This window comes from Hippichthys cyanospilos, chromosome 3 (genome assembly GCF_059441005.1).
Source record: "Hippichthys cyanospilos isolate Australia breed blue-spotted pipefish chromosome 3, RoL_Hcya_1.0, whole genome shotgun sequence".
In the NCBI taxonomy this organism is placed as follows: Eukaryota; Metazoa; Chordata; class Actinopteri; order Syngnathiformes; family Syngnathidae; genus Hippichthys; species Hippichthys cyanospilos.
Window position 1 is genome coordinate 3,832,699 of NC_142371.1, and position 24,585 is coordinate 3,857,283.

The 24,585-nt window shown below is 38.0% G+C and overlaps 3 protein-coding genes and 1 long non-coding RNA gene across 5 annotated transcripts; 1 reads left to right on the forward strand and 3 right to left on the reverse strand.

Annotated features, from left to right (window-relative positions):
- Positions 1-1,274: 1,274 nt before the first annotated feature.
- On the reverse strand, positions 1,275-4,068 carry LOC148425502 (chemerin-like receptor 1). The gene is made up of 2 exons (XM_088410778.1): positions 4,008-4,068; positions 1,275-2,420 (listed from the first exon to the last, which is right to left on the reverse strand). The coding sequence occupies exons 1-2, from the start codon at positions 4,066-4,068 to the stop codon at positions 1,294-1,296; spliced, it is 1,188 nt and encodes a 395-aa protein (XP_088266904.1). The 3' UTR covers positions 1,275-1,293.
- Positions 4,069-6,299: 2,231 nt separating this feature from the next.
- LOC148425503 (chemerin-like receptor 1) lies at positions 6,300-11,631 on the reverse strand. 2 transcript variants are annotated; one of them, XM_088410793.1, is made up of 4 exons: positions 11,571-11,631; positions 9,282-10,423; positions 7,543-7,583; positions 6,300-6,585 (listed from the first exon to the last, which is right to left on the reverse strand). In XM_088410793.1, exons 2-3 carry the CDS (start codon positions 10,410-10,412, stop codon positions 7,581-7,583), a joined length of 1,134 nt encoding a protein of 377 aa, XP_088266919.1. In that variant the 5' UTR covers positions 10,413-10,423; positions 11,571-11,631; the 3' UTR covers positions 6,300-6,585; positions 7,543-7,580. The 2 variants fall into 2 exon arrangements, with proteins under 2 accessions (XP_088266919.1, XP_088266918.1); XM_088410792.1 differs by lacking the exons at positions 6,300-6,585; positions 7,543-7,583 and having other exon boundaries at positions 7,661-10,423.
- A 7,525-nt stretch (positions 11,632-19,156) lies between these two features.
- Positions 19,157-19,982, reverse strand: LOC148425504 (uncharacterized). The gene is made up of 3 exons (XR_015865024.1): positions 19,888-19,982; positions 19,666-19,789; positions 19,157-19,271 (listed from the first exon to the last, which is right to left on the reverse strand). It is a non-coding gene; the product is annotated as an uncharacterized LOC148425504 (long non-coding RNA).
- Positions 19,861-24,369, forward strand: LOC148425505 (trypsin-3-like). The gene is made up of 5 exons (XM_088409905.1): positions 19,861-19,987; positions 23,036-23,189; positions 23,273-23,535; positions 23,896-24,032; positions 24,112-24,369. The coding sequence occupies exons 1-5, from the start codon at positions 19,948-19,950 to the stop codon at positions 24,259-24,261; spliced, it is 744 nt and encodes a 247-aa protein (XP_088266031.1). The 5' UTR covers positions 19,861-19,947; the 3' UTR covers positions 24,262-24,369.
- Positions 24,370-24,585: the final 216 nt, after the last annotated feature.

Consider the following 24,585-nt stretch of genomic DNA (forward strand, 5'->3'; position numbering starts at 1 on the left):
AATATATTTTCAAACTATAACTGTTAGCGTGCCCAACCTTGTAATGTTATATAACATGTGAAACGCTCGTATCGTCATCATCTCATCACCATTATCATCATCATGTAATTAGGTAAGAAACAAAAAAAATAAACATTCAATTTTTTATCAGCCAGAATGATGTCACTCAATGAGCTTGAAAAAGGAAGAAAGCTGTGTTTAAAAGTTGTCAATATGTTAACATTCAAGGTTAAGTTATAGACTTAAAAAAATATCAAAAGAGACCCTTTGTTTCCAACTAAAAACAATAGAATGGGTGGTCACAGAATAGAATAGAATAGAATAGAATAGAATAGAATAGAATAGAATAGAATAGAATAGGTCATCACCCCCAGGACTCCTCCCTTCCAGCCCTTACAATACTGTAAATTATTAATGGTGTGTTTTTGTTTTATTATTATTATTATTATTATTATTATTATTATTATTATTATTATTATTATTATTATTATTATTATTATTATTATTATTGTATACAATACAATACACAATTGAAAAAAAAAACAATGGCGGGCAACCGGTTCAGGGTGACCCCCTGCCAATGGCCCATAGACAGGCACCAGCCCACCAGTGACTCTCATGAGGTTAAGCGGCTACGGAAAATGGATATATGGATGGACATTTAACAATAACAGTATTCAGCAACAAGACAACAGAACACAACATAACATTGTGACAATTTTGTATACTTGATGCGCTGACTTTAAATGAGATTGTTATCTACAAAAATTGTATAAGTACACATAAACCTGTATCTTTTTAACATTAACAAAAAAAGCAATATAAATCAAATTTCAACAACTGTGAATTATTTATTATAGCGTTTATGCGGGTTGCAACTTAGTCTAAAACAGAAAAAAATATCTGTGCATCAAAGTGCCTGAAACCAAAAAAAAAAGAAAATGACAATTCCTATTTTATTGCAATGAAACTTCACATGAAAAAAAACAAAGCCTTTTCGCTGGGGTCATCCATGCATCATCTAACTGTCCATAGGTGTGACTGTGATTGTAACAAATGGAGACGCTTGAAAGAAGGAGTTGCACACAATTTAATTGATCATTTAGCAATGTGGCAACATGCAGGAACAATATAGCATTCACTAACAGATATTTCTGTCAGTGTTTGAACTTTCGACAACCAAACCAAGAATACACACAGCAAAAGCGAAAGGGGAAAACTTTACTCTTTTTGTGGCAGTTATTTGCAATGATTTTTTTACAGGGTCTGTTGGCATCATGTTTTTTGAGTAATTCAGACGTAACTACTTGTGTTTTCATTACCCTGACTGGTTTCTACTGTCTTTGAGTCCACATGTGTTTCGTCTTCCTGGAAAGCATGCTCCAGTGCTTTCACAAAAGATTTGCAAACCTTATCCTTAAAATCCTGTCCGATGAACACATAGAGCAGTGGATTTAGGCAACTGTTAATAAAGGCCAATCCCGTGGCTATTGGGAGCCCAAGCGTTATAATATTTTGGAATAGTGCACTTGAATACTTGTAACTGACGAGCTCCATCAGAACAAGGATGTGAAATGGAGCCCAGCAGAGAAAAAAAGCAATTATAACTGCAGCAATGATCTTAAAAGTGCGACTTCTTTGACTGGCAAGGTTAGGATTCTTTCTTAGACTTTGGATGATGGCAGCGTAACAGGAGACAATGACGATGAAGGGGAAGGCAAAACTTAGGAGGAAGCGAGTCACGGTTATGGCCTGATGGCGAAACAACCCGAGGTTAAACAGCTCGGGTGTGAAGTCATCCGAAAATACAAAGTTATTGAAGCAGTTAATTACGTCTTCGTTGAGGAAGGCCGGCCCTGTGTCCCTGAAGACGAAGTATGGAATACTTAGGATCAGAGCCGCCATCCAAACGCACACACTCACACGGGAAGCCTTCTGGACGCTGCGGTGGTTCTGGGCCCATACAGGGAACACCACGGACACGCATCGGTCAATGCTGATCATCATCAGGATGTAAACACTTGCAAACATGTTGAGGGCGCTAACTGCACTACTAAGCTTGCACATGAAAGTCCCAAAAGGCCAGTGGAATTCTAAAGCAGTGTAAGTCACACTCAATGGAAGAAAAGCTGTGAAGAGAAAATCAGCCACAGCGAGGTTGAGAAACCACACCGTGTTAACAGTTTTCTTCATCATGAATCCCGTTACCCAGATCACCACGCCGTTGCCCAGGACGCCCAGGACAAAAGCGAGAGAGTAAACAAAAATTGACATGATGTTGAGAGAATGCGTCAATCGACCGTGAGTGTTATTTGTTAGATTGCCAAATAGGTCAATTGTCTCACTGGTGTTGTCTTGAGATACAGTAGTTTGATTACTGGGAAAGACAGATGGTGTTGTGAAATCCATTGTCTTGAAACCTGTGAAGAAAAACATGTCATTTTCTCCAGTCCAAATATCCCTCAATCACTGTTCATAATAATTGCTGTTCACAGAATTATCAGTGATGCGAAATGCTGCAAGTTCCTCTGTTGACAATAAAATGGTTACTTCCTGATGTCAATATTCCTGTTGACTAACCAACAAACTGAACAAAAGAGTATGTCTTCAGATTAGGGCCCAACCATTTAAGTAGCTGGCAGATTAAATGAGTCAGTCATGACCCTTTAAACATAAAAAAAAGGCTAATGTTCATCGATTATTTTAACATTTTACCTTTATTTACCCCATCCATTCATTATTATTGTAATTAAATATAACAAATATTATAAATGATTACCAGTATTTATTTTATTAAACTATTTAACCACTATACAAATTGCAATGATGTCATTATTTGCTACACATAATTCTGTACCGTAACTTTAAATTCTTTATTACAGTATATATTTCATGAACTGTTTAAAAGGTCATTGCTCGTACCTGTCCTTCAGTTAAAAAACAGCTTACATTTTTCAACTAATGCTAATGTGAGCAATAAAATGAAGTTGGTGCAAATAATTGACTTGGCTCTCACTAGTTTGCACAAAACCTAAAATCATTTAAAAAATAAGAAAAAAAAATATAATACAACATAAATCAAACATAGATTTATTAAATGACATACATTCAACCACTGATAACACAAACACATATGGTATGGATTAATGGCCTTATAACTTCATTAAATAAATGCATTTAGCCACACAATACATTGTGTGAACCGATGAGATCCATTTTTTTTATTATTTTATTTTATTTTATTATTTTATTTTTTATTATTAATAACAATATTCTGTATTTACATTTTGCATGGATTCAGGGAAAACACAAAGATATTGAATATTTTCCGACCATGTTGAATTGCAAGCCTGATGAGCTATTACTGTACATTCTGCAGTGGTTGGGAATCTTTGGTTTATAAATTGCAAAACCAGGATTCCACAAAATTAAAAAGTAACATAGTTAAAACCAAAAATGTGTCATAATGTCATATATGTCTCTGGCAGTAAGTCAATAAGTCGTATTTACAGTAAATAATCCTCATGTTGGAAAACAAATGAAGTGGGCGACCTCGTATCTATGAGTTGTAAAGAGCTTTTTTTCTCAGCTTCAGATCTAATGATGCCGTGAATAAAAGTGCATCTAGTTAACGCAAATAACACACAAAAGAGAGATTGATGTGAAAATATACAATGTGGAACATTTAATTAACTCAAATAATTTTGATAATTTTATCTTAAGCACTTAGACATAATGATTCTTAAAGATTCACTGTCTCGGTAAAATTGATTTTTACGTGGGATACGAAACAATTTTTTTAAATACAGATTAGGTTGAGAGTGGCATTATGGAAGTGCTTTTCTATGTATTTGTTTCTTAATCAAAAGAAATAATTTCTATACAGTACTGCATATATTAAGTTACTTTCTGAATGTAACTACTGAAATTAATGTTTATTTTCAATATTCTAATGTATTGAGATGCACCGAGCAAAATATATTCTAATTATATCATATGTACAGTACCTTGCTCAAAGATCGCTTGTGGGGTCGAAATAAGACAAAAGCAGAAATTACTAAAATCCATTGCGCAAATAAAGCAACTAGTGTGATGACTCCACCCACTTTGGGTTGCTCAAATTCAGGTGCGTCACTTTAATATCACTTTTCTTGTGTGTGCAGACCTTAAAAAGAAACATGGCATGTAGATCTTCAATTTTAATGACAAACAAACATATATATATTGTTTATATGTTCAGCAAGCAAACAAAATTTGACTTTCGGGCTGTTAAATTGCAACTTCTTCCCCGTACCCTGACTTGGATGAAGCTAGGTGGCTATAACTGTTGCTGTGAAAAATTCTGCATTGATCGACTGGAGCAGGACCAGGAAAGGATGACATTTCCAGCCACACCTAAAACTATGGCACGTCATTTCATTCGTGATTACTGTTTTGTGATTGTGATTATGCTCACTCACTTGCCATCCATTGTAGCCTGACCATCATGCAAGGGGGATCTTTGCATCATTGATCTCTTACTGATCAACTCTTCCTCATTTTTCACCGATTTATTTTCTCTGACTTTTTCCTTGTTCTGATGGGTGGGTTTAGAGAGACCAAGAACTGTGGGCTTGTGAAGTCCTTTGAGACTCTTTTTGTGCCTAAGGGCCACATAAATGTACTCGATTCTTGCCCTGCTGCTTGCCTGTATCAATGCCATGACATATGCTTTCTATTACACACAAGTTTCGAGTTTTGCCTCTATCAGCCAAGCATTCCATATAAACCTTCTTGCCCTGCCTTTGCTCCTTGCCTTTTTGTGTGTCAATCATGTTTTACAATTTTAGGTCTGTTCAAACATTTCTTTGTCTAACTCAAAACAGTATCTCAGTCTTTCAAGAAAAGAAAAATCAGAATGAATAATTGGGCATTTCAGTCCAATATTTGATTTTAGTTTTGAATCTTTACTCTTGGCTTTTGTTTAGTGCATGAGTCACCAACCTTTTTGAAACTGAGAGCTACTTATTTGGGTGCTGAGTAATATGAAGGACTACCGATTTATGTGAAGACACTGATCATGTTAATGATTTATTCACAATAATTAAGGAACAGCTTTAGTAAATATGTAAATCAAGTGTAATATGTAATGTAAATGTAATTAATGTATAACTGTTTGTAAAAATTCATAGAAAATCACCAAGGTTCATCTTTTGTAAGCTAGTTGCAGAACAGGCCTATGGACTGCTCTGGTGATCTTTGGGGGCTACCCGATGCCCGTGGGCACCACGTTGGTGAGCCCTGGTTTAAAGCGATACATTGAGGGTGTATGTCTCTTCTCGAACCCTCAGTAAGTCAGATGGTAGCATTGACTCCAGATTGGTCATTATCTAAAGGGACAAAAGCTATACAATGTGCAAACATGGATGGATCATGACAAATACGTTTGCATAACAGCGAGTTTAGCAAACTTTGCTAATACTGTAGAAATTTTTATCATGCGTTTACAGTAAATGGAGATGGGCAAGTACTACAACAGCAGACAGATGGGCCAACACTTTTGAATATGAAGGCAAGTTGAAATGTTTTTGTTTGTTTCATAATGTATGTGTCTATACAGTACTTCGCCTACCTGACTGACATTAAGATATACAGTACAGATTGAAGGGATTTACATTTACACTTGCTATGAAGGATTTCACAATTATACTTGCTAGGCAATTGTTTGTTAAGACACAATAAATGTAACCAATGTTAACTGGAGTGTTTGTTAAAATCACCATGAGATATTTTCGCATTTGTGTTATGAAAAGTGTGAGTTTGTTTGCAGGAGAAAAGTGTTGGTGCTGCTTATTAACAAGGATAAGGAGGCAGGTGCAAGACGAAACCATTCTTTCACTAAAGAAAAGCTGCAGATTCACGGCAAGTTGAAGTGAACTTTTTTACTCCAACACTCGATATCCAGCGAAGGGGAGGGCACTGTTTACGGCATCTTAAGAGACAAGAAGACCACCCATTCATTCCGTGGAAAAGCAACAAAATGGCACATACACATACACGTTTAGTCACACCCTGTGGTTGAATTGTAAAAATGGCTGATTTTTGTCATCCTGCTCAGCTATCATCATGGTTTAGGATAAGTTAATGACCCAGGGCTTTGTCTGAACAACTGGCTTGCTGTTGTAGACTATTTGTTCGGAAATAAATATTGTAAATAAATACTTTGTGGTGTTGATGCAATAGATATGTGTGTATTTTAGTCCTGAGACAATCAACAAACAAACAAATGTCAACAAAGGTATTTTACATAATTGGTCGTTTACTCAAGGTGATTTTTCCTGTTCAAGTATTTTATACCCATTTTATACTGCTTTAAAATATGATTTTTACACTGTTTCTGTGTCATCTGAAGTGGCGTTGATCGGGGCTGTTGTTTTGGTTAACATTGGAGTTCAGTTTTCTTGATCAGACAATTGAAGTGTATTAGTTGGGTGGTATGGGCGTTGACCTGCAGACAGTTGTAATATCCTACTTCATCGGGTCCTGTGCAAAGGGGAAATTGCTGGGTCTTCGTAACGGCTCCAATGTGGCAATTTTTGTGGCTCTCTGTGTGAAAGAATAAGAAAATTTAGTGGTAACCATAACAGTCAACTAAAAAAAGCGAAAGTGTAACACAAGAAAATAAAGCCAGCAATGATGATCAGAAGAAGAAAAAGCCAGAGCACACATTTAAGAGGGCCAAAAAAGCAGAGCCAACACCGGACCGGAATAGATGGGAATTAGGCCACAAAGCACATGACCCTGACGGAGGCCATGGCTGCTTCTCAATAACAATATTCACATGATAGACCTTCAATTTTGGTTGCCTTAGACTTGGCAAGTTCAGACTGGAAATATGATCTTCAAGAATGGAACAAGTCTGTAAAGACGTTTGACTGGTTAGAATCTCAGCAAACTTAATGATGCAACACAAGGTATTACGGAGTCTATAGCAAAGTGAGGGGCACGCAATTCACCTCCAGGAATAACAGAAAATTTAGAATATGCAATGTAACAAAAGTGTACTTGATCCACATGATCATAAAGAGGACATGACAAAACAAGCTACATTTTCGAATCTAATTACCATTATTGTTATCAAAGTGTCACATGCAACGTGAAAACTTGCTCCTATCTATTGCCTCCTATGTGTGACGCTACTGCAGGCAAAGTGCAGCAAATTGTTCTCTTCATGAAATTACAAGAAATGCGCCACAGTGCCCCTTGCTGGTTAAATATAAACATACGTACAAATAAAACCCAAAAGCAATACAAATGTGTAAAAATGTGTTAGCGGGTCACACATTTATAAATTTTAAATACTGTACAGTAATGAGAGTAGAAAGTGGAAAAGCTGTTTTTTTTTGGCAGTGGACCCTTTTGGTAATGAGGTCATTCAGGGCTAAACAAATAAATTGGAAATTTGACTTAGACATATAAAAATATCACCACCAATTATATATAATGTTTCACAATAACTTTAAGCAATAAAACCTCTCATTATGAAATTCAAAGAAAACTTACATGGATTTATTGAGTCTGTATTGTTGAGCCACTGGAGGTCACTAGAGAGAACACATGAATGGATGTTACACACCAGCTTCTCTGAATCAATCCTGAAAAAAACACTTTTATTGTACACAATAATGTATTCATCATTTACATTTTTTATACATCACAATTATTCTTTTATAGACAGGTCATGTGCTTATATCTCCATACCCATCTAATGACTAGTTGAGTCCAGAAGGGACAAAGGATCAATTAAAATCTCTCATGCAGCTGCCATTATGAAATACTGTCATATATAATGCAGTTTAATGAAACACATGGATGGCCCTTAGAAATATCTGAAGTCATTTTTCTTGCCTTTTCTTTGGGGAAAAAAAATACAAAACAAAACAAAGACCTCAACATTTTGACAAAGCTGCTTTTTTTGGAGAGCGAAACAATGCATTTTGTATGTAAAGCGTTTGACTAATACTTATGTGGCCATGTGTAGTATACAAAGGCATGCAGGAGCTACACGGCAGTTAATTCCAGTTATAGAATAAGAATAAAAAACAGGGTTAAAAGTGCATGTTTAGTTTCGTTATTGATTTGTATTATCAATTTAAAAAAGTAACAACAACCTACATTGCCTTTGGAGTGAGGATTTGTGAAATGACAATTATTTTACAGTCACTTCAAGTAATGGCCTTGCCCCTGATAATCGTTGCCCCTCACGTTCTGTAGGTGCACCGTTCATTTTAGATGAAGGCACACCTCCCACAAATAAACACGTCTGTTTTCCCATTGGGAAAAAAAATATATGGTTTTTTTCAACTGTCGTTAACCAAAACACCAGTAGGCTACAAATGCATGTAAATACTTTCCTAAATTATTTAAAGCATATTACAAATGAGTGTCCTTTGCAGAAATATTGATGACTATACCGACAAGATCTTCAATGATGATTTTCTTTTAAGTCGACTCACCCAATAATTTTATAATTTTATTTCTTGAGAACTCAAATATTACAGTAATTCTAATTTTGTTTTGAAGTCCAGTTTCCCTTAACTTAAATTCAAACCGAGCTTGATTTCATGCATACATCTGCACATACAAAGTTGCCTGTATACAGTGAATAAGGAGTAAGGACAAACATTTGAATCAATTCTCTAGATGAATTAGACATATTATCCATTTGAGATGTGTGCTCTGAATGATGTGAAATTCCCTTCTGAAATTTTTGTTTCCATGCCGGTGTTTTGTTGAGTGTCAAAATGAGGCTGGAGAAGTCACCGCTACAGCCTAGGATTGTCGTGACGTAGCTCAACTTTCAGTAGTTGACATCACACAGTTCTCAATTATGCTGCGAACTAGCAAAGCAACAGCATTTTTTCGGTGTGGAGCCAAGTAATGCATTGTTTTTTGATTGTTCATGGCATGAAAACAACCAACTGCACCACACTGACTAAATTCTTAATCACCGCTGAATTTTGAACACATCCCTGGCTAGTGTAAAGTTGCATAGATTTCCTCTTTGGGCTGACTATACAGCTAGTCGGACACTGCAGCATGGAATAAAGATACACATATTTTAACATGTTTTCGCCTACTAATGCATCACAGCTTGGTTACAATATTTTGAACAGTCAGTGTAATCCCATTGTAAATAATGCAGGTGTGGATTAGTAGCAGTTGAGGCAAAAACTGTGATTGTCATTTACAATTACAATGGCAATGTACAATTACAGAATCTAACATGGGCAGCTTTATACCTCAGCTTCAGAAAGGGACTTCTCTTTGCTTCGACTGGTGACCATTGAGTTTGTATAGGTGTATGAGCGAGAAATCTCTTCCTGGAAAGCAGTCTCCAGTACTTTCAGGATGGATTTACGAACTTTATCCTTGAAGTCTTGTCCCATGAACACATAGAGCAGCGGATTGAGGCAGCTGTTGAGATAGGCTAGACTGGTGGCTATCGGAACCCCAATAGTGATGATGTGGTCCAATATTTCGCTCTCATAATCAGCCATGTGATTGACCAACTCAATTAGAGCCAAAATGTGGTAGGGAGCCCAGCACAGGAAAAAGGTGGCAATGACGGCAGCGATGATCTTGAACGGGCGACTCGATTGGCTGGCCAGGGTACGGTTCCTCCGGAGGCGGTGGATTATCACAGCGTAGCAAGACACGATGACGGTGAAGGGAAGGACAAATCCAAGAAAGAAGCGAGTCATGGTCATGGCTTGATGGCGGAAGTATCGCAGCTGGGTCACATGCGGCGTGACATAATCATCAGAGAAGGCAAAGTTATTGAAGCAGTTGATGATTTCTTCATTGTTGTACGAAGGCCCGGTGTCCCTGAAGATGAAGTAAGGAGTGCTCAGAATCAGAGCCAAGATCCAAACCCCCACACTCACGCACGATGCCTTCTGCACGCTGCGATAGTTCTGAGCCCACACGGGCCACACCACGGACACACACCGGTCAATGCTGATCACCATCAGGATGTAGACACTGGCAAACATGTTGAGGAAGCTCATGGTGCTGTTGAGTTTGCACATGAACTTGCCAAAAGGCCAGTGGAAATCCATGGCTGTGTAAGTCACACTCAAAGGAAGGAATGCAGTGAAGAGGAAGTCGGCCACAGCTAGGTTGAGGAACCAAACGGTGTTGACTGTTTTCTTCATCTTGAATCCAGTTACCCAGATCACCACGCCGTTTCCCAAAACGCCCAGGACGAAAGCCAGGCAATAGACGATGAGTGACATGATGTTGAGAGACTGCCTCAGCTCGGCGTGGTCATCCTTGTAGTCATACTCATCGTCGTAAAACGTGCCGTTTGCAATGTTGGCATCGGAATCGTTTATATCATAGTAAGGCGTTGCACCCACTGCGTCCATCATTGTCCTGAGACCTGCAATGGAAATAACAAATAATCAATCATAACATTATCAATTAGGAAAGGAAAAGTTGAAGAGGGTAAAGTTAAAATAGTAAAAGGAAAAGTCATAGGACCAAGTCAGAACAAGGTCTTCATTACACAAAAACATAGTAGTAATCTAACAGGAATAAAACTAATATTAGGAACATATTGTAACATTAAAAAGCAATATCGCAAACAAGCAAAATATGTAAGGAAAACTCTCATCTTTTTGCTAAAAGAAAAAGGTTGAATTTATAAGAAAAATCGAGCAAAAATTATGAAGAGCCTGAGCTATGTTAAAGTTCACTTTTCTCTTTAATGCCTTTCTCCAAATATTTTTGCATTTCTACTAAGGAATTAAGTATCCACCACAATCACCTCTCTTGTTCTCTTTGGTCCATCATCCCTGCAAGTATTTTTTGAAACAAATATTTTCTAATATCACCTGAAAAATAACATGATGATGAATAGGTGATGGTAAATAGAAAAATGCTGTTTGGTGTATTAATTTTGTTTAAAACTTTTGACTTCCACTCACAGTACAACTTTCTCTAAAATTGTCTTTAAAAATCTCAAAATGTACCTTTAGGAATTTAAAACTACTATAACTTGATCACTGTAAAGCAATTCTCACTAGACACACATATACAACCTCATTTTCAATATATTATTATTTTTATTTTTGTTGCATTTTTCATTCGAATATTGCAAGATTATTGGCATTGTTATTGTGCAACACATTTTATTTTATTTTTTTTTTAATTGTGGCTCCCAGTGCACGTTTCTTCTTAATACAATCTTTTTGGTATATTTTTCTCATTAAGATGACGTCTTTTTGTGCTTAACATAATTCATTGATGTGTGTGTGTGTGTGTGTGTGTGTGTGTGGGGGGGGGGGCATAATTGTATACAGACAAATAAGAGGTAAACTGTTTCTAAAGTTGTGCACGAGCTAAATTACACCGGTTAAAACGATGCTTAATTAACACGTCGCAATCACACCGATTACAAGTTCCAATTACGTCTTAATTGCTCATAAACAAAACAAAACAACAACATTAACAAGAACAAAAACTGTTTGATAGCTTCCTCTCTAGTGGTCGATTGTCGTCAGCAGTAAAAGAAAAAGACACAGTACCTTCCTTTGGTGCAGATGTGTTCGGAGCAGATCTCTAACTTGACTGCTCTGTGGAAGCTGCAAACCTCTCTCCACAGTCTCCCGAAAATGTCTGACGTCATCGGCCACATTGAGGCGGGACCACAGGCGCCCCTAAAACTACCCCCACTCCTACACCCCCTTGTCCTTTTATGATCTTTTTGTGCACCCAGCTCCTGTCTTGGAGAGATCAACCTTAGGATATGCAACGAAGTAAATAAATGTTTGTGCACTTTGGATGGAAGATAGTGGAAGATAGTGCTTGTGCGTGCACGCGCACGCACGCGCACACACCTACACACACCTACACACACACACTTACAAAGTATGTGAGGACAAAATGATACCTTGTCGCAGCATGTCTTTTTTTTCTCAAAAGTAAAAGAGCATTTGTTTTTTTTAGGGGGGGAAAGTCCTGAGGTAAAAACATAAACACAATCAAACAAAGTGAATCATCAGTTGCGGTATGTTGAAATGACAACCTGAAAGGATAGGGAGCTGCTGTTTCTTCGTTTGCATCAATCACGACATGTTTTTCTCATCATGGGCCAGACTCATGTTTGTTTGAGGTTAACTCTTAATTGCTGAGCGCTGACTTTGAATTGACATCTGGGCATGTAGGTAGCATATTTGTAATGTACAATTTTGGTGTGTATTTGGGAAAAAAAGACATGTGACAGGAACATCTGTCAATAATTAGTCGCCAAGCTGTTTCTTGTGAGAAAAGAAAAAAAAAACATCTTTACAGCTGTCCACTCCACTTTGGACAATGAAAGCAAAACAGGCGTGGAAGGATAAAATTATGTATTTAAGATTTACCGTAATCCTGGCGGGACGGCACGGTGGAGTAGTGGTTAGCACATCTGCCACGCAGTTCAGAGTCTTGAGTTCAATTCAGTCTCGCTACGGTCTCCCTGTGTGGAGTTTGCATGTTCTCCCTATGCCTGCGTGTGTTTCCTCTGTGCAAGCCGACTTCCTCTTACGTTCCAAATACATGCGTAGTAGGTTTACTGGACACTCTAAATTGTTCTTAGGTGTGATTGGGTGTGTGAATGGTTGTGACCTTCCTGGCAATCTGCTCTGGCCTGCTACCCCTTGACATAGGCACCAGCTGGGATAGGCATCAGCAGGCCAGTCACCCTAGTGAGGATAACTGGGGATAGAAAATACAGTAGATGGATGGATGGATGGATGGATACGTGGCTTTGTTATGAGTAGTTAAACACAGCAAAGTTTTGATGTACAGTACAAATTGATGAATGAAGGAATGAATGAACAACATGGGTAGAAATGTAGAAGGATGGATGAGAAAAACAGTAGCTGCATAGATGATAAACAAGCCAATCAATGGCTAGACGTATGAAGTATTAGGCTCATGGATATTGGAAGAATGGACGGATGACCAACAAAAAACAGACAGCTATATCATTTTATTGATAGATTTGATCCTCAATGCAAAATGATTTTGCATTGCATTTTGCATTGCATTTTGCAGCTGTAAAACTTCCAGTCCAAAGACAAAAAAAGATCTACAAAGTCGCAGGTCAGCATGTTTCTGGTCACTTGGGAACGCTTTTGTCTTCCTTAACACAACCATACATTCCTGAAACATTTGGTAGTCAAAGGCCATGCCCAAAAAGAAACATGTTGGAATCTCCAGATGGGCAGCATCCAAACAGTTCTCCGCAAACCATGTATTCCACTAAACCAGATACTACATTGGTATGCTGTACATCTGCAGGCCTCAAAACACAGCCCTCACCATTAAAAGTCCAAAAAAGAGATTAGCTTTGACCTAATTTATTTTTAAAGCATATGGTAATTCTTTCTGACAACTCACTAAAAAGGCACACAGCCTTTCTAATTGAGCGTTTCAATGTGGTGGTGTAAAAATGTTTTAAACACTATGTGGCAGAATTAAAACATAAGCGCTTGATCTAACGGATGAGATGAACATATAGAACAACACGGGTGAGCGGAATGCATGGAACGGAGTGGGAGTGTTGGCCCGGAGAGAGTGAAAATCAATCTCTTGCTGGTGTCCCTCAAGTATAGCTCTATACCTTTCTGTCAGCATTGCAGTTTAACCCTGTGGCCACACTTCCTCCCGCATACTTAGTCTTCTTGGTTTTTTGCAGCCCAACTTGCCACACATTCATACGTCTGTTTGACATGATATTGGGTTGAAGGATGATCTTTCTTTTTTTATTTTGTTTCCAGAAGAATGTTGCAAAACATGCCAAATGATCTGTTTTTTATGACTGTGCTCCAGCTACAGTATGTGATGAAAAAGAAAGAGCAGTAGTTTTGTTCGTTTGAAGCCATGATAGAAGTTTATATCACACCCCATATTCAGTCATTTCTCTAAGGGAATACAGATGAGATAATTTGAATGATTGATATTGCTTAACAATGTCAATACAGTTATACACAAAGTTCAAATGTATGTCTTAAAGCTGGCCACTTAAAAATGTAAAGTCTTGGTTTAATTTAGTAAAAACACAACCTTACAAGGGAAATCAAGTCAACATTATCTTCACAATTTGTTCTGTAGTCCAAACAAATTATTCATTTGTGGAAAATGAATTAAGTAGTAAAAACCACCTGCTTTCATTTATCTGAGGGGCGTTTATTTTGCCACTTGCCGTCGACTGAAAATGACATCACAAGCTCCCTCTGGGCTTGTATGTAGCAACCAGTAATGGCTCACCTGTTGTCTGAGTTTGGTCATGTGATGTTCGAAAGCCCTGTTTGATCATTACCTGAGTCATGAGCAGCTGTGATGTCATTTTCGGCATGTGATAAAATTTCAGTCCCTGGAGATGCATAAAACAGGTGTATTTTTTTATTTAGTTAAAATTTTCACATGCATAATATTATATAGAATATTACGTTTAGACTACTTTGCAGAATAGAACATATTGCAAATCCTGTCACCAATTACAGTGTGCGTCTGTATAAAACTTGGCAAATTATAGCCTTAAGCACAGGAACATAGAAAATGTACTTTTCCTGCCATGGTATTAAAAAATCATTAAATTAGATTTGCTGATACCTACAGTAAAGACCAAAAATTCAGACACACCTCGTTCAAAGGATTTTCTTTATTTTCATGACTTTTTAAATATACATTCTCACTGAAGGTATAACAGAGGGCTGTGCCATCCCTGTCTGATTATTGAACTATTGTTATTATATTTCTCAGGTTATCTCTAGGCATATTTTATCCAGCAATGTGTGTATTGTTACCTGCTTTATTTCTGGCTCGTGTTTTGTAAAACTGTTCCACCAATGACGATGCACATCCATGTAAAATTTAAAATGCCGGCATACAATGTTTTACAAAGGAGTCATTATAACACAATTCAGTCATACGTGTGTCACTGCATAAAAAACCCTTAAATTAGATTTGCTGATACCTGGAGAAACCCTCTTAGAACCCCCATTCGAGAAGCACTGCCCTATACAACAGCACTGTTTATTTGGCAGTAGCAGTTCAAACTCAAATTTACATCAGCTAAAAATTGTATGACTTTAGATGGATTCTTTTGAGAGGCGGGACACATAATGATGATTGTAAATTTGTTGACTTCACATCTTCATGTTGGTAAAACACAATGACACTCAAAATGGTATAATGATCAGAATTGCAAAGTAAGCTAGCAAAACCTGCCCAACCCCAAAACCAAGTCCCCCGCTAATATACAAACACAACCACACAGGAACTGATCCCTGCCAATAGTCCAGATGTGAGGGGGTGGAAGAATGGGATGGGGGGAGTAAGAAACACGAAAAGTCAAGGATTGTGTTCATTTACATGCACTCACACTCAGCTTGAGTTTGAACAACGCCCTTTTGGAGCACGTTGGAAGACTCATCAACTATTTTATCTCAGTCACATCAATAAGCGGCACTCCCACATACTGTATGCCTGCACCCGACCAAAAAGTCCGCTTCAGCAACCTCTTAAAAACTACTGTCTGCTAGAACTGAAGTCTAGACAGACTGACTACTTTGTTTAAATTAGATTGAATGCCCCTGACAAATACCAGCTTTCATTTCTGCGCTAAGATTTATTCCCCCAAACATTTTGGTGCGCAGTTGTTTCGCAGAAGCAAAAGACGTTTTACTTGTGTCTGTAGGGGATATTAATAGTCATTCCAAGGCTATAGTTTGAGGGAAGCCTTCTGAGCGCAGGGCTTTGCCAGAGTTCTTGATTTACCAACCAAACGTGCAATTATGTGTACACCACACAAATACCAATTTGGGTGTGTAGAAGAACCAGTGGAGGTTTAAAGAGAATACCAGAGCAGAATGATATATGCCGTTGGAGTATGTTGCTTTATTATTCACAATATAGAATTTGGGGAAGTGGGGGAATAACCCAAGAAGCTAAACGACAATGTATGCATGCTACTGTCTGCATGTCTTTGTGTGTGGTGCAGTGGAGCGCTAATGACATAGTGTAGTTTCCACAGTCACTGTACTGTAATTCACCCCGTACTTATCATAGCTACGCAGTGCACAACAGTTAAGCTCTCAGCGTTTTTCTTTTGGGGGCTGAGTGAGCCGATGGTGATGGAACTTCTGGATTCTGGTCACGACGGCGTCATAAAGACACAACTAGTGGGAATCTGCAGTGAGCCGAACCCTCAAAAGTTTGTTGGTCTTGTTGCGGTGCTGACTGGGAATCAGATCCTTGTCTCCCCGAGTGTGGAAAGGTTGGGGATTTTGTTTTTCAAGTCAAAATGAGTGCCAACTGTCCTTGCCCCCATTATGCCTCATTGATGTGTTCTTTTTTTTTTTTCTTCACAAAATGAACCGCACACAAGGGGAAAAAAAAAAGCTGAGCCTCTACAACCGAAACCACTTCCTTACTTTGGTCCTTATACTTTCCACCACAACGCTTGGTGCCTTCCAGCAGACCAGAGGGATATGAATAATCAACATTGGCTCCGTCTGACAGAAAAAATGCCTGGTAATGCATAAGTCATACAGTGCTTCCTTTCTCTCAAACAGTTTATTTAGAGGCGCGCTCGAATAAGATGAGGGGAGCCGGAACTGGTAAAACAGGGGACACCAGATGGTCAAATAAACACAAGTCTCCAGTCGTAGCATGGTCATTAATTCTAAAACTAACACTACAACTTATGCAGTTATCAATAATATTGGTGCTATCAAATACAAAGGGTTGGGAAACTTTCTGTTAACAAATGCCTTTATTTATTTACCCAGATTAATCACAAATTCTGCTCTGCAGATGTGTAAAGAAATAGGCATCTGGGTGTCACATGTGACAGAGAAAGTTAAAGAAACTTTTAGCACTCGGGTGACTGAGTTTATTTCTAAGGAATACTGTATTTATTTATTTTAATTTTTTGAAGCACAACATCAACTATCATAAAGAGAATATCGTCAACAATGCGTTATCTCATTGGCAACCCGAAAGCATATTTTCTCGCGCTTTATCTTGCTGTGCAGAAAACTAAAATGAGGGCAGCAGTCCATGAGAAAACAATAGCATCTATGAACTAAAATAATTGCTAATTAGCTCCATATTTTTTTTTTTTTAATGAAAACAGATGTTTATTTGTCCTCAATGGATTATGCACCACACAATAAATTGGGTTACAAGGGATGGCCACTATTTGAGGAAATAAGATAATTAGGGTATATTGTCTAAACTTTTCATAATCGTTTGTGTGGCTTTCTGTGCCCGTTTATATCTTTGCTCTTTGAACTTTATCTAGCAACAGGTGGATACATAAACAGAATCTGACAGATAGTTTAGAGATGTAGGTGACAAAGTTTGATAAAGAATGACAAATAATTTATCTTAATTTAGCAGATAATCCCCATTATCTTTGGAAGAGAAATAGGAAGGTAAAAAACAACATCTTCAGACAGTAAAATGAATAACAAAGTTCTTCAGTTTGTTGAAAATAACTAGCTCGGTGTATTCTACGATAACAGGCAAAACAAATTTGATGAAATGATTGTTTCAATCTAAGCTTAATTAAAAAAAAAAATGGCCGGTGTCTTTCACCAAATGTTAAATGTGCATATATCATTTTTATGTGTTCAAATACAATATGATATATGTGCAGACTAATGATGACTAAACCGTGACTTCTGTTATCTCTTTGTGGTGTAGTAGGGTTTTAGCTCCCACAGGTGTTATATCGCAGTTCTCTTCACTATTCGCCTGAGCAACTGGGAAGTGGTTTTGCACATTTTGCCAAATGTGGAAATAGGTTGCACATATACCCAATTGCTTGGTGAGCCACCATTGTTTTGCATATCACTGGCATCGGACTGAACCTTCGGTCACATTTGGGTACATTTAAATTGTTTTTTTCAAAGATCTATACTATTGGTCAGTGTTCTTTATACAAAACTGTGATATTATAAAGCAGTGGTTCTCAACTTTTTTACAGTGATATACCCCCTGTGAAATATATTTTCAGCCAAGTACCCCTTAACCAGTGTAAAGCATTTGGGGTGTTAAAAAAAGACTTTAAACATGCCATCAGTGTCTGATTTAGAACTTATAAAATAACTAACTTAAAACTTTACAACCTTTCACACTTCATTTGTAATGGTCTGCAAAAAGAATAATCAAACATAAGAGTCCTCGTATGGATCACAGAAGAGATTGATTATCAAAAAGAAATAACTTAATTATTTATCAATATTTGTTCACAAAATATAATCAACATGACATGTCATGTGACAAGTTGGGTCGAAGCATTCTAGTATGGGGAAGCTGGATTTCTAAAATAATGAAATTGAACTGTAACATTTGTTTAATCAACTTATATTTTCCAGAAACATTGAATGAATTCAAGAATTATTTTTAAAGTATTTGTTTGTTTGTTTGTTTTGTTTAAAATCTCGAGTACACCCTGGAGATCCTTCAAGCACCTGCGGGAGTACTCGTACCCCCATTTGAGAACCACAGTTATAAAGCTTTTAAAATGGCTTGCTGTCTTTATTGATGTAATGTTACTGACTGAATGTTAGCAATATCCGAAACATCACTCGTGGTATCATTGATCACAATTCATTAAGAGAAAAAGTTCAGTTATTTTCAGGTCAGCTTAAATTCAGAGAAATGAATTTAACAGTAAGCTATCAGTACAGTCATTAATTCATGGAATAACTCGAATAACTCAAGGTGCGGCCAATTAAAGTTGCTCTGCACTTTATTTGAGGTCAAAAACAACAAGCCATGAGCTGCAAAATGGAGACAAATGTTTATGAAAAACTGAAGTAGAACCTGCCTGTGCTGGAAGGGAATGTGTTGTATTTTAGCCTTAAGTGTATAATCACAGGGTTAGGTTCAATGCACTCTCCCATTAAGTTGTCTTCCTGTCTGTTGTTCATTATTGCCTATATGTTTATACATGAGTAACTCTTTCTGACTCATAAAGTCACCACTCAATGAATACATATTTTTTATTTAATAACTGTAAACTAAAGTCAATTATTGACTCATAATTTACAGGTGACTCACATTTTGGTTTAGAGATGTGGAAGGTAAGGTTAAGGTGACGAGCATCATGCGTGGCGAAATCGGCGTAAACAATGAAGTAGGCGTACAATAATCAGGGGTCCTCAATGCGTCGCCCGTGGTCTACCAGTCAAGCGTCAAGGTATTTTGCTCGCCTGCATAACATCACTCTGAAAAAAAAAATCTCAGATGAAGAAAAAACATCAATCAAGAAAAAAAAAGAGCATCAAACGAAAAAAAAAAAAAGTCAGTTGTCACCTGATTGTTGTTTTTTTAGTGCAGATCACATCACAAAGTTCAAACCCCCCCAGAGGAAAAAAAAACAACCCTCAAAGATAATTGGATTTAAAAAATGTTAATTACACTGTGATTGCAGGATCCGCCAGTACCCAGTGACACATCAATGAGTGTGACGTCTCATGATGCACACAAAACATAAGGTGCATTCACATGTTTCTGGCATTTCAAACTCAGGAAGATATTATGTATTTATTATTACCAAATTATAGACTTTTTTTATTAATTAATTAACAATGATTTGCTGTTACCTAATGCCTATCTTACCTGACAACAGTTGTCTAAGGAGAATAATGGCACTTTTCTCCCCACTTGTAGCACTGTTTTCAATTTCTTTTTTTTTGTTTTGTTTTATCTTGAACATGGCTGTGCTCAAACCACATCCACTTCACTGTAAACAGATAAACAATTTATGGGTAATGGAGCAGATGTCTAATGTTTGAGATGTGACGAAAAAGACCTTGAGAAATAGGAGATAAAAGCGCTCACGTTGCTGAGAGTAATAGATTGAAGTCACATTAACACTGCTGGACTGGGTGTATAAAGGGAATGAAGCTTTTGATTCTCCTTGCTCTTTGTGGAACTGCAGGTATGGTAAAAACAAACAAACAAACTTGTATACCATAGCAAAAGAGCAAAGACTTGTTACATAAATGTGTTGAATTGGTAAATTAGTGTCACCAACTCAGCCATTACCTCGCAGTATCAAACAACTATTCCGACTCCTCTTGTGACTTATTTTTCAAGGCATCTTTTGTTCTTCTTGGTAGACAACATGAGCCAAATCGTTTTTGCATAGTGTCTGTATAATAAGAGAGGGTGGAGTACAGTCATCGAGTCTATCATGTTAAACATTGCCAAAAACATGGTCCCGATTTATACGTTTCAAAAGCAGTGATGTATCGACAGAAGTCATTTCTTGATTCAACAAATCTGGCAGTAATCAGGCTTGGGTGGGGCCAGTAATACTGAACTGAGCTGTGTTTAGTTACTATTTACTGCAGATGAGTTTGGACTTTTTCTGGTAATGAATTTTAAAAAAGCCTCTCAACTGCATTTTCCATTTACTTGTGTTGCTTGAGGATCCATACATTTTTTTGGGGAGTGCATAAAATGAAAAAGAAAGAGAAAAAATACAGACATTTTTACAGATAGACAAAAAACATTTTTGAAAAGGCACACTGATGGCCGCAGATGTACAATAGTATACTATAGGTATTGAGTACACACAGCCCTGTTTTCCAGTGTTTCCAAACCCAAAATGATCATTAAAAAGAAACCACGGCACACCATCAAACAGAAATTTCACAAAAAGTGGCTACTCTGATTAATTACTTACCTCCTTCTTTCTAAAAGAGCATTTTGAGGCACAGTAGCACGTCTGCCTCATTTTTCCGAGATCGCGAGTCTGCTTCCAGGTCTGGCCTTTCTCTGGGTGTTCTCTGGGTACCATACTCAATTTAACATACTTCTCGTGTGGATTTTGCATGTTTTCCCCATGCCTCCTGGCTCTTCAGTTTCCTCCCACAATCCCCAAAACATGCATGTTAGGTGACATGCAAATTGGTGACGAAGGCAAATTGTCCTAAGGTGTGTTTGTGAGTGTGAGTGGTTATTTGTCTCTGTGCGCTTTGCGATCGGCTGGCACCCAATTCAGGTTGAAATCAACTTTTTGGAGCTTTTAACCATGTACTAGTGTTAATTCCTCAACCTAAACATTCCCAAAATATCATTTTCCTTTCATTGATGCATTTCTAAGAATTCCTCGCTTATTCTGTGCTCTCACACTGGCTCCACCCATGTGCCAAACAGAATTTATATGCACATATCATATTACTAGTTTAACATTGTGCAGTGAGTGAGATGTTTGAGCTTTTAATTTAAATGTTGTCAAGACTTTATAACTGGGACCCCCAGAAATTGACCAGGACATTAAGTAATGATTTATGCATCTTTCTGTATTGTCAAGTTGCCAAGGTTTATTAATGAAAATGTTTAATGGGCCACCTATAGCCCCTGGGCCGTAATTTGCCTATGTCTGGTCCGACCCAACAAGATATTGCTGCATTTTCCACTTACCGGTAGTTCCTTGTTGTCCTTCAGTTTGCACTCTACAAACATCACCTGTTGGACTTGTATCTGTCACTATATTCTCCATTTGTGTGGTTTGCCTCTGCAGCAGAGCCTTCTGCTGCTTGAACCCATCGATGAAAGGCACCACTTTGTGTGCCAACTGTTCTGCACTACGCACTCAGAAATGAAACAGGTCATGCAGAAAGAATCACAAATCTTGCAAATGATCCTTGATGGGGTCTTCAAGGGAAGCTGGTGACTTATTTAAGCAGTGACCATCTGCTTGGGCTGCAGGTGTATGCAACAGTGAGACCTCAAACAGACTAAACAGGTATCCATGGTTTTGAATTTGGAGCCAAGGCATTGGTTGAATGACGCCTCATCTGGTTTAAGTGGTATGGCTTGATGGCTCTTAGGGTTTTCCAGAATTTCCATGAAACCAGTGTTGACATTCTGAGTCAGTCTTTTGGTGAACTTGCTGTTGCTCATGGGGCAAAGCCATTGTTCTTTGCTCTTCCAGTGCATGGTGATGCATTTCTGGTAGAGGTTTTGGCCAAATGGCATCAAAATTGTAAACACTTCTAGGCAGATGGCGCACAGGATTTGGTCTTCACACAGGAAACTGCTGGCTGTGGTCATGTCTAATTAAAAAAATCAAAACAAAAAACAAACCACAATGAGCTCATTTAAACATCCATTCATCCATTTTCTGCATGGCTCCTTGTGTTCAGGTTCACAACATTTCCCTTCTGATGTTAAGCAAAAGCCAGACTCCGCTCTGGACTGGTCACTAAATATTTTCAGCGGACACGATTACAGACAACCATTCATCAAAATCTTAAAACAAATGTGTGTGTGGGGGGGATTGTGGTTCAATGAAACAAAAGATGAACCTATTGTTCATAATTCAAAAAGGTTTATTTTACCGCAAACTTTACAGTGCTCATTAACAAAAGAACAGCATGCCTATACTGAAGCATTTGTTGTGGCAGCATCACGCTTTGGGGCTGTTTTTACTCAGTCGAAACTGGGGCTATAAACAAGGAGGAGGAAATTATGAACCGTGACAAATAGCAGCCAGAGTTAGCACAAAATGTTCAGGATCCTGCCATAAAGCAAAAAAGGCCCACTAGGGCATAATTTGGGGTTAATCAAGGAGACCTTGAATGGTGGTAGGGGTGTGCTGACTGCCATTCAATCAAGTTTGATGATGATGAAGATGATTAGTTCATTTTAAACACAGTCACAACTCATATCACAGTTCAAGAGTGTGTGCACATTTGTGCAATTGCATTATTTCAGTTCATTTTATTTTAATTTTTAATTTTACTTTTATTCTCAAGGATCACATTTGAGTTGTCCAAGTTGTACAGTTTTATTTATTTATTTATTTATTTTTTAGTTTTTTTTTGAATACTTGTCTTGGTCTCATTGTGATTGCATCACAAAAACCTGGCATATGAACAAGGAGTGTGCAGGGTTGTTAATTTTATATATCCACTGTACATGACAGTGATGACTCATTGATGGATTTAATTTGATGCCTTGGCAATTTTCTTTGCAGCTGCCTTGAAGGATGACGACAGGATAGTTGGTGGGTACGAGTGTCCCAGAAACTCAGTGCCTTACCAAGTGTCTCTCTTCACTGGATACAACTTCTGTGGTGGGGTTCTCTTGTCTTCGGAATGGGTGCTCTCTGCTGCCCACTGCAGAACAAAGTGAGAAAAAGGATCACTATTACTTTTTTAAATCAAGTGCTTCCATATAGGAACGTTCAATAACTTTATAACGCTTCACCTAGATCCAATGTTGAGTTGCGGCTGGGGGAGCACAATATCTGGGAGCCCGAGGGCCCAGAACAACACATCATGTCGGCGAAATTCATTCGCCATCCCGACTACAATCCCCGCACACAGGACAGCGACATCATGCTCATCAAACTCAGTCGACCAGCCTCTCTCAACAACCATGTGCGCCCTGCGACGCTCCCTTCTAAATGTGCCACAGAGGGGAGCATGTGCCATGTTTCTGGTTGGGGGAGCATCCGCCCCAGTGACGAAGGCTGTGAGTCATATGACTAAAGTTGTGAAAGTGTCTAACGCTTTCTGAAAAACTAACGCCTCAAAAGTCTTAAAAAATATTTGTCATTATGTATGACATGCAGGAGAGCGACATCTTAAGCAGAGGTAGGAAAAGTAATTGGCTTATACTTAACGCAACTGCTTTTAGAGTGCATAATATAGCAATAGGTGATATACTTTAGTTTGGTTCATTTGTCAGATGTTGAGTCATTTTATTGTAGTTTAGTTTTAGTTGACTCTGGAGATGCCCTAGTACCTAAATACTAGAAAAGCTAATTTGCTTCAAGTGTGCACTAAATCCTCTCATCTTTTTATTTATTTATTTATTTATTTTTATTTTTAGCAAGGTTTCCTCATACGCTGCAGTGCCTGGATGTCCCTCTTCTGAGTGATGATGAATGCTTTAATGCATATCCTTTCCAAATCACTGACAATATGATCTGCGCTGGTTACCTGGAGGGAGGCAAAGATTCCTGTCAGGTAAATTGGAGGTAACAGTCAGTGTGTTTCTGCTATTTGAAGATGCGACATTTCCGCAATTGTCCTCTTTCATTCACAGGGTGACTCCGGGGGTCCATTGACATGTGACGGCATTCTCCAAGGAGTTGTGTCATGGGGCAAAGGCTGCGCACTAAGAAATAAGCCCGGAGTATACACCAAAGTGTGCAATTACATCACATGGATCAAGAAGACAATGATGACAGGCTAGATTTGGAAGACTGATCTGAAAACATAGCGCTGTCTTTGTGGTCTATGAGTGTGGCAACGCACAACATGTGGGTGCAAAACGAGACTAAAAATAAATCACGTGAGAACATGTGCATTTCTGTCACTTTTTCCCACACTCGCATAAACTTGTGAATTCTTTGATTTTATTATTATTTTTTTTTTGTATTTAAAACGGGTTCAGTCAAACATGATTTACAGGTGTTTTGGTCATGTCAAACCGGTTTCATTAGTGTGCCAACGCCACAATTTATAACGTTGGTAAACATTACGGACTTAAGTAGCAATCCTCGAGCTTTACCAAGTT